Here is a 14,466-nt window from a genome sequence, read left to right on the forward strand (position 1 = left end):
GGAACCTTTTGATGTGTTTGGGATGTTTGGGGCACACTGCACCAAAACAGCCGACGACCTACACACAATGGCAATGTCCGTAGCCAACACCGCCCTTGCTTCCGGGCACAATATATGTCTCCAGTGGATACCCAGTCACATTGGCCTCGACGGGAACGGTCGAGCAGCTGCTGCGGCCAGGCGTGCACACGAACAACCCGACGCCGCGGCGCGCATACCGCTCACCCCTTCGGCTTGCCGCATCCAAATCCGCCGCTGGGCCGCAAAAGAGGCGCGGTGCTTCATTCGAGAATCCGCCTGTTTCAAGGACTTCCTTCGCTCCATCGACCCGGCGGTGGATTTCTCCCCACCACGACGTCTCCAACGGCCACAAGAGACACTCCTCCGCCGACTGCGCCTCAACTTGGCATACACGCCATCAGTCCAGCGCATGATGAGGAGGCAGATCTTAGCCCTCTGCGACGTTTGCGAAGTGGTTGCGGACACATCGCACCTCCTGCTGACCTGCCGTAAGTATACCAACCATCGCGCTACCCTTTTCCACTGCCTCGAACGTTTCGGGCACAACCAACTGACGCTGACCGCACTTCTTGGCCCTGTGCCTCAGCACCAACAGTGGGCCGTCACAACTGCTCTACTGCACTTTCTGAAGTGCACTGGCCTGGCCTCTAAGCTCGGAGCTGCGCACTCCACGAGTCTCACCTTCTTTTTCTTTCTTCTTGTTTCTCTTTCTTCTTTCTGCGTTGCTTTATTTTTATTTTTCGCTTCTTTCTTTCCTTTTCGTTTCTGTTTTTCTTCCTTTTTTATGGAGTCTCACCTTTTTCCTCTTCTTCCTTTTCTTCCTATTTCTTCTTCTTTTTTTTAATGGAATAGCATGCCGACCTTGGTCTGGCAGACCTTTCCTTTCAGTAACTATATATCCCCCCCCCCCCCTAGGGTGCCTCAATAATAGCAAGTTTTCAGGCCACTTATATTGAACGCTCTAGCACCGCATCCTGTTAATGGTACGCGCTTCTGCAAAGGCAATTCGTAGATGAAGGGGAAGATGACCATCACGTGCAAAAAGAACGTAGAACGCTCGATTGATTCTTACATCGGCAGGAACTTTCTCCGCTATTGCTGAAGTAAGTACCAGTATATTTTCTGTACCTTGTAAAATACGAAATCTTACAGGCTCAGAAAATAACGCCGCTTCTTCTGACAAGACCGTTCCAGATGTGCATTTTCCATGGCGACTTCTAAAACTATTTTTACGAATAGCCTTGCTATTACTGTTAACGTATTCTCTCACAAACCTTTCACATTTCATTTGTCATGTTCTTTTTTCGTGCCTAAGAAGGCAGCAGTTTATAGCTCAGCAATTCCACCTATGTGTTCAGAATCTGACTGTACGTTTTGTCCTCCATGATTTCAGCACCGATAGCACTGTTACAAGCCCTGTTACTATATTGTCTAACTTTAACGCTACCCCGCATGCTTTCGGTTTGCCACTCTTATAAAATATTTCCCAACAAGATTCTGCGGTTCTCCTTCTTGCAACTATCGGTCAACACTTCGGTCGCCAGTGTCGTCGGTTAGACTAGGTTCCTGCAAAAAAGCAACACATTGTTCTGCACGTTTGCCAACTCTGGCATGACCTCCCCAGGAATCTACCTCGAATATTAACTTGATGTTAACTTTTGATTTCTTAACTTTGATAAAGCAACGATGACGAGTAAAGAGTTATTTTTGTGGCTGGATTTCTATAATCAAGTGGGACACGCGCGTGTAATTTGGAGAACGTTGCATTCAATACTGAGCGGAACTGCAGTAGTTGCACAACCACATTTTGACGTCGGAGCGATTGAACAATTTTTCTCCTCTACACCAGGTTCTCTAGAGGGAGGCTTAAGCAACCACAAAACATCAAAGATGCCACCAAAGGTAATACCGAATATTCCGAGCCAGCAAGGACAACAATATCGGCCACCGCAGGGACAGCAGTTGCCAGCACAGCAAACCCCGCTGCAACCCCAGCAGTTGCCGGTACAGCGAGCTCAACAATCCGCTGCCCGACGTCCTCCTCCCAGAATGCCAATGCCAGTTGACGCTGCAGCTGCTGCTTGTCCGCCAGGCCTGGAATACTTGTGTGTCCTAGACCAGCTTGTCATCAAGCAACAGATAGAATTATTTGAAGGTACATATGTCGTTCTTGGTTCTTGCTGTCGTGCGAGCGATACAGACACACGCTTATTACCGCAATATCGCCGCTCAACCAAGCCTCCTCTTTTGACACAGCTTTCTTTAAAAAGAAAAGAAAGTTGTTTATAACCGCATGTGTAAAAAGTCGAGTAATGTAGGTGAAGTTCTGAAACTGGAAATGAGTACAGTGCTGGATAAAAGTTCACGAAAAACGCTGTGGCGCATTCCTTTTTCAGAGTGCCACGTTAGGAGAGAATGGTATCGTACTGACGTGACGGCAGAGAGGTGACAGGGTTTACTAGGCACATGTCTTTTAGTCCGTAAGGCCCCATTCGCTGCTCGTGTGGCACTCTGAAGAACCGTGTTCCATAAACTGCTGTCCAGCACTGCATGGTTTATGGCATGTAAGTATGGTGGCGGGGTACCGCAACTCCCGCTGGAGGCATTGAAGGCAGCGCAGCCCGTCAATCCAGAGTTCTCCTCCCGATAGTTCTTGGTACGGGCTTCCTGTCACCGATACATTCGCCGTTCCCATTTATAAAGGTGAACCGCTATGGAATCCGTTGCTCTCACACTGGCTGCGATCACCCTTAATTGGAAGATTGTAAATTTCAATATTTTCGTGGCTTCATTACTGTTCTGCCACGCCAGACGCGACTCACCCGCACCTGCAGCGCGGTCGACTGCCCCATGTCTAGACCAGTTCATGCAGTCACTTCATCATGTTGTCCAATGAAACTAATGCTATTTCACATCCTTGTTGACGGTTTACCAAATGACACTGGTCAAACATCAGAAATTGTGTCTTGTATTTTGTTTTTCCGCAGTCCTTCTGCTTCACGTCATATTGTCTCGTAAATTGCAGGTTGTGTTTGCGCGACCCCTTTGCGATTCGCTGCTAGCCTGATATGTTATCTCATTCCATCGAAACGCGTAAATGATACCTGATACCCGACGCAAAGTTCGTTCGGGTGCTGCCGATATACGACAATGAATAGAACTGAATGGAAGACGTAAAGCCTTCGTCCTTGGGGGTCCTCGTAGAAAATAAACACGTAAATATGAAAGAATGAACGACGAAACAAAATAACGAAATACCGCATCGAGCCCCAACGAACCGCAAGACCCGCTAATACGAGGAAACCAGTTTGTCACCTCCGTTGACATGCGACAGGACATTTTGGAACGCCTACATACATGTGATTTGGGTATCGTTAGATGCAGAGTACGGGCGTGAGACTCGGTCTGGTGGCCGAGTATCAGTCGGCACATTGCTGACTGTGTCGCGAGGTGCTCTGCTTGCGTCGGTTTTCGAGCACTAGGCACCGAGCCTTGACTACAAACGCCACTGCCCGACCGCTGTGGTATATTCTGGTAATGAACCTATGTTACGTCGACGCGAGGAGCAAACTGTTCGTCGTGGACTATTTTCCAAAGTTCTTCGAAGGGAAGCAGTTACCAGTAACTACTTCGAAATACATGTTCTGGTTCTGAACCCCATGTTAGCTAGGTTTCGCATTCCTGGGGCAACTCGTTACCGATAATGGTCCGCAAGTCGCCTCGTAAGAATTCAGACGCCGATTCTCCCGCCTTGGCAATCTTCCTTGCAAGATGTACTATAACGCATCATTCCAATGCCCGCAGCAGCCTCGTGATGACCTCACCTAGCAAACACGCCCTGTGCTATGCTTTACTAGGCACTCCAAGCCTCACAGTCGCGTGAACTGAAACTATACAAGCTGCCGGCAGACAGCCCCCAGCAGTTTCACAACCTACTCTTCGCACGTGGAGCTCTCTATACGAGAAGATTGGGACTCACGTTCAATACTCTGCCATACACGCTTCTTCGCCCACGTTTTCCGAGGCGCCATCTACGTCCGAGTTTAGCTTTCAGCACAGAGTAGAGGAGTTTCTGAGGGGGTAGCCCACCAATGCTATTGCATTAAAAATCGACGGCCTTGTCGACGGCCTCTTCAAGACTGTCCGCCGTGTTTGCTGAAGAGGCAAAGGCTTCTTTCACAAGAAGGCGACCTCCAAATCCGTTCTGGTTAGCAACGCCCTCTGTCTGCTGCTGCAGAAGTACTTCATATACGCCCCGTTTCTCGAACGTTAGTAAAGCCAGTATAGTCATATAGTCAGTAAAGTTTGTATCGTCATCCCTGCGTTACCAACGGCACTGTATGACCCCGTTTGGTGCGATGTGTACATCTCCCACGTTCCTGAAACATGATTGAGGATTTACACGAACTTTAGGGTAGTCTGATCTGAGTTGCAAGTATTAACTAGTGTTGAACAGGGTCATGTTGCTATACATGTGCATATCAAAAACATCCTAGACCACACAATTTCATAATTCTTATATTTTTAGATTCGGTATATGACGGAATGCCTATTTCACGTGTATGCAATATTTACTTTGTAAGCGCGTTCCTCAATCCAGTGGTCCAAACACTGAACAATACACCCTTCTCTGCAAAATGGCGTGATTTGACTATGGTTCAGAAATCACGGCCCTGAATGGCGATATTCCTTGCAGATCTCTCATACCAGAACTCTGCCTGATGGGCCACTTTTCTTCTTCCGTTTAGCACCTTTACGTACGTTTACCTGAGCGCTCTTTGACAAAATTATCTGGCTTTTCTCCCCTAGCAAGTTCCGGGAAACCCGGATGCAAACCCAGTAAAGAAAGCGTGATACCTGGATCTACAAGGAATCCTCGTCTCAGTAGCTGTACCGCCTCCGAAAGCTTTGCGACATGCAATCTCGATTTTCTGCGACCATAGTTGCCAGTATGAAATAAAACGAAGCCGAATAAATGAAACAGTTTCGGAGTCAATGCGGGTACCGAACTGCAAGGAAATCTCTTGGTTGCGTTACGGAGCTTATTAAGGTCGTGAAGTAAGCCACTTCCACACGAATGCAGTATTTCAGAAATATTACAGGGGTCACTAATGTCCAGATCTATACGGTCACTGTCGTACAACTGTGAAATGCCAATAGATCGTGACAGTTCCTGGGAAGACGTTCCCTCCATGCTGCGTGATATGGCCGCGCAAGCGCATGACAAAGTTTTCGCTGAGGGCACTAGTGTAAATAATCGCTGTTATTATCTTGCCGTACAAAAGTCACTTTGTTTTCCCGTCTTTATAGTGACGCTAGCTCTACCCTAAACCTGTGCATTGACTTACAGGCTGCAACCCTGTGCTTTTGGTCATTCGGTAACTTCCTTTTTTTACACATTTCAGTACTCGTCGGCTTCGAGACTCAGAACAAATACCTCGCCTGTAACAACCAGGGCCAGAGCGTGTACTATATGGTCGAATGTAAGTTTTCTTTGCTAATGCAATGTTGAAAACCAAAAAGTGTTCAATGAATCCCATTAATGACAATGTGCTTTGCTTCACAAAAACAAGGAAAATTCAGAGTACGCTGCCGGTCGTGACCTCACTTTGCGGTCAACATCCCCCTGACGGAATTCTCGAGAAGGTTCTATCTCTTCAGTCTAAGGGTCACCTATAAGGATCATTATCTTATGTTCAGAAGACACCAGTGGAATATCTGTTGGGGTATAATTCCAGATACGGAACAAGTGAAAGCAGGAACAGTCTCCGTTTAGAACAACGGGCGTAAGGGATTTTATGCAAGGGCTCTAGTCCGGCCGCGCTACGGAGCACGTTGTTTAAGCGCAAGAAAGAAATACGGTTGACGAGATACGGTTGCGAAAAAGAAAAAAAAAAGTTCGAGTTGTCGCCGAGATGACCCGCGAAAATATCGGTGTCGGTGACGTTAGAAGATCGCGATGTCAAAAAATTGTAACAGTAATACTTGTTACGTTACCGACTTAAAATAGCGCGATCCGTACGCCGCTGCCGAAAACTGTAACGGATACAGTAACACCGTCACAAGTAACGGCATTACGTACAATACTGCTCCAGGAAGGAGTCTTCCGAAGGAGTTTCCTAGAGCAACACTCGGATGAAAGACCTCTCTTTCTCTCGCACGTGCAACAGGCCAGCAAGCCTCATTGTTCTTCGTTTAAGAACATATCTAGTAATTTGTTGGACAGTGCTCCGCAGTCAAACACGATACTTTGCTTCCTTTTTTTGCGGTGGAAGAGGACTAGAACAATTTGTTTGGCCGTCCATTGGGAGTACTCTCCGCACAAACTTATGGCGCACTGTTCGCGAAAAGAACCTAGCCATGCGCACAAACTATCAAGGTTTTCAAGATTACAGTGAAGGGCAAATTAAAATATTTTTGAACACGTGTCGGAAAAGATTTGGGCCGAACTGACCTGTAGCATATACTTCGTCCATATTATCTGATCACTCAATGCAACTGTTCATTCTGCTTAACTTGCCGTATTATGCATGGTCTCTTCAGCGCACATGGCATCACGTAATCGTACCCAGTCATAAAATTGTGAAACTATTATTTCAGCCGACGATTACATCAAAATAGAAGCCACGCCGACCTGAGTTTGAAACTTCTGAGATCTCGCTGTCTCAAACCTTCTGTCGAGACGCACACTTACGTAGTATATGGTCTTTTTCAGCCAGCGACTTTTGCACACGATGCTGCATCAGTGATGCACGATGCTTTCAAATGTTCGTGGTAGACAACCAGTGCAGGGCTGTGATGAGGTTCGTTCGACCGTTGCGATGCGAAAGCACCTTCCGAAATTGTTGCTTCTGCTGTCTTTTGCAGGTTTGGACGCAGTTTTGTTGCTGATCCGTTTTCCCGCACAGATATGCACTTGTGTAGTTAGCCTAGTATAGTTTGTGCAATTTCATGTTTTGTGCTGAAGTATTAGGTTTCTTGCAAAAAAGGTGGAGCTCATTGGTCAATCAGTGTAATAGACTCAAGTCTTCGGAGTAGAATGTACCCCAGTAAGGAAGACTTACGACAATGAAACTCTTGTCTAAACTCGGGGCTTAATCGCTTGCACTCGTTACGAGCTAACGATAGGCGGGGCACTCGTCGAGAAAGGTGCGGATAAAACATGTGTACGGCGCTCTACATGCGACACGTGAAGACCGTGGTATACGTCACGCGCAATGTGTCACGTACGCACCTTTCTTAATTTCCCGCCATTCGCTAGCTCGTAACGACCGTAACGACGATGAAGAGATAAAGCCCCCTGGGGGCTTAATCTCTTCATAGTCGTTACAGTCTGCTATATAGCCTGATACAAGGTATTCGCCAGAGCGCGCAAAAAACGCTGCATAATTCAAGTAAAGCCCGAAAAACGCAATGAGCGCCAGCGCTGCATAACACTGTTGACGACAGTTACCATTGCGACATCAATTTTGACCATTCGATGGTGGTTTAGGATATGCAAGTGGAAACGCCGCCCAATCAGCTAGTTGGCTCCGTGCGCGAGGTATGCAGCGTCTGCCAACCTACATTCCATGTGTGTGATACAAGCGGAAAACCTGTGCTCCGTGTGCAGGGCCCGGTAATCACAACGAGCTGCCCCGGGGCTATGGACGTAAAATATAAGGTAATGTTCTCCAAAGCTGTCGTCAGTCAAAAAAGAAAGAAGGTTGATTTGCTGTGGAAATTGTTACACTGAACATGCATTCACTACAGAATATCGTTCCCCTGAAATCGTGGCCCACGCCCTGTATTGTCAGTATAACATGGCTGTGTGCGCTGATGTGTCGATTACGTCTCTTCGTAAGACAATGTAATACAATCGTCTTCAGATTAGTGAACGACGCTTTTGTTTATTGCACATTCTATCCACCAACGTGATTTGCGTTGTCGACGCAAATTACGGCTCTTCCTTGGGGCTCCCTTTGCTGCACTCACGAAGACCGAAATGAGAATGAGAATGACAATGAAATTGAATGAGGACCGAAACACATTGTCCACGGCCCTCTTAGTTGCCTATCTACCTGTAGCTCTGAATGCACAACACGCACGGTAAACTGACTGCACGACGACGTTGAACAAATGCCGTTTTCTGCGCTGACGCGGTCTTCACGGAACCGCACGGGTGACGACGGTATTCTGCAGCCTGGAGCCAAATGGCTTCGCTGTGCCTTTGGTGAATGTCAGTACTGCTGAAAAAGTAAACCAGTTTGTAGAGTACTTTACATCAGAGGCCGGTGAGTTCCGTCAGCGCGAAATACACAAACGGCGGGAGGAGCGTCAGCTCATTCCGCTATGCACTTGAAGTATGAAGAATCATGCTCACAACGTCCATTCCATTGATAGCCGTCATTTTTATCTACGATAAGTCTTAAGCAGTGAATGATACGCGCAGTACTTGTGTGCCAGTACCGGAAGTGTGAAATCGACTGGATTGTGGGAAGGGCTGTAGTGTTATAGAATGTGTTTCTTTCAGTCGGTCTGCGACCTAGGCAGGCATGGGCAACGGCAGTTCAGAATAGGGTACCAGTGACTGGTCCTTCTCCGACGGGTGTGTGTCAGCCGCCCCCTTGATGTATCAAGATATTGGACTTAGCAACGTGTTGGGGATTCCACTCGAATAGTCCCCACAGTTCCATTGCCCGGCGAATCGTCGGCCGAGGTTTTGGTGTGGGTGACCCGAGACGCGGCATATACGACTGTGCGACGCGACGCATTGTGATGAGATTTTCATGATGAATGACCACTGACGCTGGAATCCAGACCAGGAAAACTACCGCTGTGTTTAACCAAAGACCGGCACATCGGGAGCCGTAGGCGAGATTTATAACGTATATTTATTACATGAAATCGTGAAGATCATTATTCTGATGCATAAATATAACGAGAAAAAATTACACGATATTTCAAGTACTCTACTGTGTTCCGGTGAATAAATATAGGAAGAAAAAAATGCACGGATAGTCACATTCTTAAATTGAACACGACTATAGGACCACGGCGTCCTCCGAAATGTTGGGCATAGATATGTTGGCTAAACAGTGGCTTTGTATTTTCCACCCAGCAGCAGGTTCTACAATACATTTTATTCTGGCGGATGTCTTTTTTATCACTTTTTTTAAAAAAAGCTCCGAGAGAACAGCTGATGCCTTTCTTTTTTTTCTTTTTGCAGGCGTACAAGCTTTGGGCAAGCGCATGTAACTGTTGGGGGATTCAAATCAACTTTATATGTTAACCTTTGAAACAGTTGTTTTCGGGAAAATGCGGGACAGTAGAATTGGAGCCATGGCTATTGAATCAACCCTCTCTTTTAAAAGAATCGTCAAACGAGCACGTGCTTTGAGATATGATTGCCATATTTTGATATGCAAATGAGCCGTACACACTTCTCGAACGCGGGAACGATGTGAATTTCGGCTTATCTGGGTCGGAAAGCGGTCCGTCTGTAGAACACATTAGTGCCTACCCCAATCAGTTCCATCGACAGTAAACACGTGACTCTCTGACGCGACCGCTCTTCGCACGAACGTGGTTGCGGTTGCGGCTCATGTACGTGGCAAAATTTAGCGAATTATGCATCAAATCAGGTGCACATTTCAGGATATCCCGAAAGCAGGGTGGATCGAAAAATAATTGCTCGCCCCAGTTGTGCTACCTCACATTTCGCCGAAAACATCTTATCAATAAGATATTTAATAGATTTTGCGTAATTAACAGAAAGGATGTCCACCTGCCCGCATAACTGGCCTGGCTAGCTCTCATACTTAGGACTGATACAGGTCGTGCTCTCTATGACATACGTAGAGTATGACAGATGAAGATGATGACAAAATATTGTTGGTTGTTATATGCGTTATATACGTATATGCAATAGTAGTACAATCCATGAGAGCAAAGCCCCGAGACAATGGACAAGGAGGGACGTTATGTGTGTATATTCCTGCTTGTCCGTGGACTCTGGATTTTGCTGGCATTGTCAAAAATCACCAGCTCTCATGCCATCTAATCCTCCTTTCACGAAAATCTAGTCACATTCCCCTAAAAATCATTATGCGTATCAATTGTCCATATTCGTCCATCTCCTTCCACTCTATGGGGCCGACGAGGCCACCCGCCGTGAGGAATGTTTCTGAAGCTATCAGTTTTGAAACAGTCATTGAATGAAGATGACAACTGCAATGTACTTTCGTCATCCCTTCCGGACATGTGGGATAATTACTTAAACAAACAAACAAATTAATGTAGAATAATCAGCGTAATTAGTTTTGTACTAAAATATGTTCAAGTTTCTAACTCTATAGTTACACTTTGTTTCGAACTTATGTCCAGGGACACTTACTTCCTGGTCTGGTTCATGTGAGTTTGTTTATTTCTTTATCCATTCATAACGATAAATTTCTAATTCCTATACATACTAGTTTCTCACCACTGTGGTTTAGATGCATTTAAACACTAAAAATGTAGTTAATGCGTGTTAGCATTAGACAATCCTCTTACTTCTAATTGCTTCTCATACAGAATGCATACCTAGGCCACACTACAAACACCACATACACCGTAGCACATACAGGCATGACACTACGACAAACGCCACACGACATTTTTTTTAAAGTTCCGTGTTAGCGCCGCGAAGCAACTGTGGCTATAGGCGGCGTAGAGATGTGGATAGATGGAGAAAGGACATCAGGAACCACTGGGGGACAAGGAGTTAGTATTCGTCCTGGGACAACTCCACGGGGAACTGTGCCGACATTTACGTCTGGGAAGTCTTCGGAAAACCCAGTGAAAACCTCTGGCAGCACAGCCGGTGGTAGGATTCGAACCCACTACCTCCCAGTCTTTTAGCACGATCTTGGCTACCACCAACGACCTCGACACCTGAACCTGCTCGGCCATGTGCTGGTGCAACACTACACGATGCACAAACTCTGCTGCTCGCGTAACTCTCGGAGAACGTACGAGACACGCCTGAACATTTCCAGAGACGAGGCGCAACGGACGACGGCTCAAGCTCCGATCTGCCGCTGGCAGCCACCCACAGCTCTAAAAAAATCTGTATCAAAGTGCGCAGGGAGCAGTCCGTGCTTCTCCACTCGTCGGACGCCACAGGCGCTTTCGAATTGGTTGCCGGAATTCGAAAACGGCACTTCGCCCTCCCTCGCCCGTGTGCTGCGTACTCGCTCGGCGGTTTCATATGAAGCTTGAACAGTGAACGCCGGGTCGGCGGTGTCTTCCGTTGGAAGGCATATGCGTTCGCCGTCTTATCCGCGTATTATGATGTCTTTGATCGTGTTGTACTGTTTGTCGACACCAGCATCGGTCTACGAACAGCCAATCGGATTTCAAACCGAAGTGCTCTCGTGAATTCTGGCTCGATGAACGCATTCGAGTGGCATCAGGTTTGCATAGCGGTAACAAAAAAATAGGATCCTTGCAGCAGCATCATTTTATGTTTGACATATGGCTGGCAAGGACATGATGATTAAGAGATTGTGCGCAAGTATGTGATAGTTGTTCGTTGATGGGAACAGGCTGTGTCGATATACGTGCTTTGCAAGTTTGAACTTGGTGGCAGTGTGGCAGTAAGCGCTACGCAATGGACTCAGTACGCTCAGTGCACGTAAATGCGTCAGCCTGCCGATTGTGTCAGTATAATGACTCAAATAAATTTCTGTTCATTACAACACTTTTCACAGTTGTTTTTGAGTCAGGGAATAACTTTACGGCGTGCATGAAATCTAGTAGACCTAGAAGTCAGGGTAGCTGGTACAGTCCAGTATGAAAAGCAGGAGTCAGCAAGAGCCAGAACCGGTTAGGCTGCGACCCGGACGGAAAGACTTTTGATTAGAGGATTAAGGGAGCAGTCGCCGCATTCTCATTGGTCGTGTGCCCAGTGTTGTGTGAATTTTCCCATACCATGGGCTCTATGGGTAGTTGCGGAGGGCTGCCGTCGCCTCGTCGCTCCGCGTTTCCACGTGACAGGGAACAGCAAATCATCTTGCGAAGCGCAGCCTGATTCGTTATTGTCCGTCATGTGCCGCGCTGTGGACGGACATCTCGGTTACCCCGCTACGGCACCGTCTGCTCTTACAACTGGGGTTTCTAATGCTATCGCACTAAAATTGGCTGCATATTGTTGCATTCCTGGTTCCGGTTGGTCATTAACATGCAACAGACTGCAAGAGTTAAAAGCGTTTAATGAAGATTGAATAGGGCCCGGGACAACGGCCGAAGGACACTGGCCAGGACTGAAGAGTCCAGTGATGCAAGACGAGAAAGAACGTCCGGGTCGCGAGCAGATCGGTTTTGTAGCCGAGCCCCTCGAGCCTTGGTGATGACCAAAGAGGTAGTGCTGGCAGTGCTTGAGGTAACGATAACACTTGGTATGGCGGTCGTTACAATTTCAAACATTCTGTCCAACACGTTTAGATATGGTAGCTTTATAAATCAGTAACATTGTAAAGCAAGTACCAAGTACTCAAGTACCACTTCAAGTATGTACATTTCGGGGCATGCAAGGCACTCGGACTTTTTTTACTGCGTCATATGAGCATACTACCTTCAGGAACAGTCCCGCAAAATATTAGCTTTGGGAAGCGCGACTTTACTGAGAAAACTGCTTTGCAATAGAGCGGCGGCGGCAGCCTCGCCAAGTGGCTCCTCGCGTCTCGTGACGTCTGGTAGCTGTGCACTTTTCATTGACCACCGACAACAACCTGGTATCGGAAGGGACCGGTTGAGACGCGGGACGAGCGGCGCGAAATGTGACTGTAAAACAGAAAAAAAGAAAGAAAAGCGCTCGCCTTAGTATTGGCGATGCACATAGCGTTGCAAACTGGTAACCGAGGGGAGCTGAGTCTGTGACCCGTGAGGTTGAAAGCTCTGTTGTTCTCCAGGATTAGGCGCTACACCTAGTTTTTGTGCGAATGTGTGTCCAGTGCTTGTGGTCCTACCATTTTGAGGTTTTACCATTTTTGTGGCGGAACAGAATGGACAGGAAGATTTTGCATTGCGCTTCCTGTTCTCTCGTGTGTTCGGGAGCATAAAGTAGCGGCTGTACCCAACGTGCTCGGTGACCTCTGTCATTGCTCCAAACTCCTCAATGTGCCACGACGACTAATGACCATGTCTCCCGCATGGGAGACGAAACATCAATTACATTTGTTGCTTTTTGTTACGTTAAAGGGAGACTTAGGAAGGATTCGAAAAAATTAGGGAGCATCGTACCGAACATGAACCACGCCCTGGATACCGAATACAACATTCGCATTCATTTTGCGCGAGTAATTAATTCGTAAATGATGACAATAGCAAACCGAAATCGAAATCCGAAGAGCAGAAAACACAGCTCCATACTACGGTGGTTCGTCTGGAGGACGATTCCGTGACGTCACCCAGAATTGTCGTCTGCTTTGAAGCCTGCCTTTCTGCCTTGCCAGATGCCGGATGTCAGCAGTGTGTCGTCTTCAGCGCCCTCTCGCTTCACAGAGGCGAAGCGCTCGCTTCGTAATAATTCGTTTGACTAATATCTGCGCAGTTTTGGACAGAGATATTTCTTACACATGTTCCTGACATCCCAAAGATTATGGATATACTGCAAACTTTGTTGTGATTTTGTTGCGGAGTCCCACTTTTAGTCGGTGTTTCCTTCTTTGTTTATGACTCTGTCCCTCTACTAAACGATCGTTCAGAGACCCGAGCGCGATACCTGTCCAGGCGGAGTTTCCAAGACCGCTAATTGGTTTTCGGGCTCATACCCTTCGTCCATATGCCACGGTGCAGAGCACCACTTACGGTCAGAGATCATCAACAGCGACACGCTCCGGAAAAGGAGTGACACCAGTTACTTATTTATTTTATTTATTTATTTATTTATTTATACTTCTAGCGTCTTAGACGCCAAAGAAGGAGTGGGATTACATACACACGGAGAAACATCTTGCTCCGTAGCAGCCGCGGATATACAGAAAATTTAGATGAACCTCGAACACATGTATATACCATATATCAAAAACCATCTACACACGCATACAACCTTCACATAAGATTACAACAAACGTAGCAGCACACTCTACCTATAAATTTGCGATCGCCAGCATAAAACTCGACAAGGTGTCACACCGTACCATTTCTTCCGTCAGTTCGTTCCATGCCTGAATGGACAGCGGAAAGAAAGAGTACATAAGGCAGTTAGTCCTAGAAAATAATTGTTTAATGGATTTGCTATGTTTCGTTCGGTGGCTACCAGTTGTGTTAAATGTAATATAATCAGAAGGCCTAATACAGGTATGGTTATTTATTATGAGCCATAGTAGCTTAAGTCGCTGAATTCGAGTCCTTTGATACAATGGTGTCAGTCCCGCGAGGTGGAGTAATTGCGAGGGGGAGTCATAACGCGAATATCTGCCA

At 46.8% G+C, this 14,466-nt stretch overlaps 1 protein-coding gene across 5 annotated transcripts in view; it reads left to right on the forward strand.

Annotated features, from left to right (window-relative positions):
• The first annotated feature begins 851 nt into the window (after window positions 1–851).
• Window positions 852–14,466, forward strand: part of LOC135383032 (phospholipid scramblase 2-like) — a 45,193-nt gene continuing 31,578 nt past the window's right edge. The window contains exons 1-6 of one of the 5 annotated variants that reach the window (XM_064612669.1): window positions 852–1,124; window positions 1,871–2,176; window positions 5,427–5,504; window positions 6,737–6,888; window positions 7,514–7,564; window positions 7,634–7,684. In XM_064612669.1, coding sequence (XP_064468739.1) covers window positions 1,912–2,176; window positions 5,427–5,504; window positions 6,737–6,888; window positions 7,514–7,564; window positions 7,634–7,684 — 597 coding nt within the window. In that variant the 5' untranslated portion in view covers window positions 852–1,124; window positions 1,871–1,911. Of the gene's footprint in view, window positions 1,125–1,870; window positions 2,177–5,426; window positions 5,505–6,736; window positions 6,889–7,513; window positions 7,685–14,466 lie in introns of all 5 variants that reach the window. The other 4 variants (XM_064612667.1, XM_064612666.1, XM_064612668.1 and 1 more) reach the window with 4 other exon arrangements.

This window comes from Ornithodoros turicata, chromosome 2 (assembly GCF_037126465.1).
Source record: "Ornithodoros turicata isolate Travis chromosome 2, ASM3712646v1, whole genome shotgun sequence".
In the NCBI taxonomy this organism is placed as follows: domain Eukaryota; kingdom Metazoa; phylum Arthropoda; class Arachnida; order Ixodida; family Argasidae; genus Ornithodoros; species Ornithodoros turicata.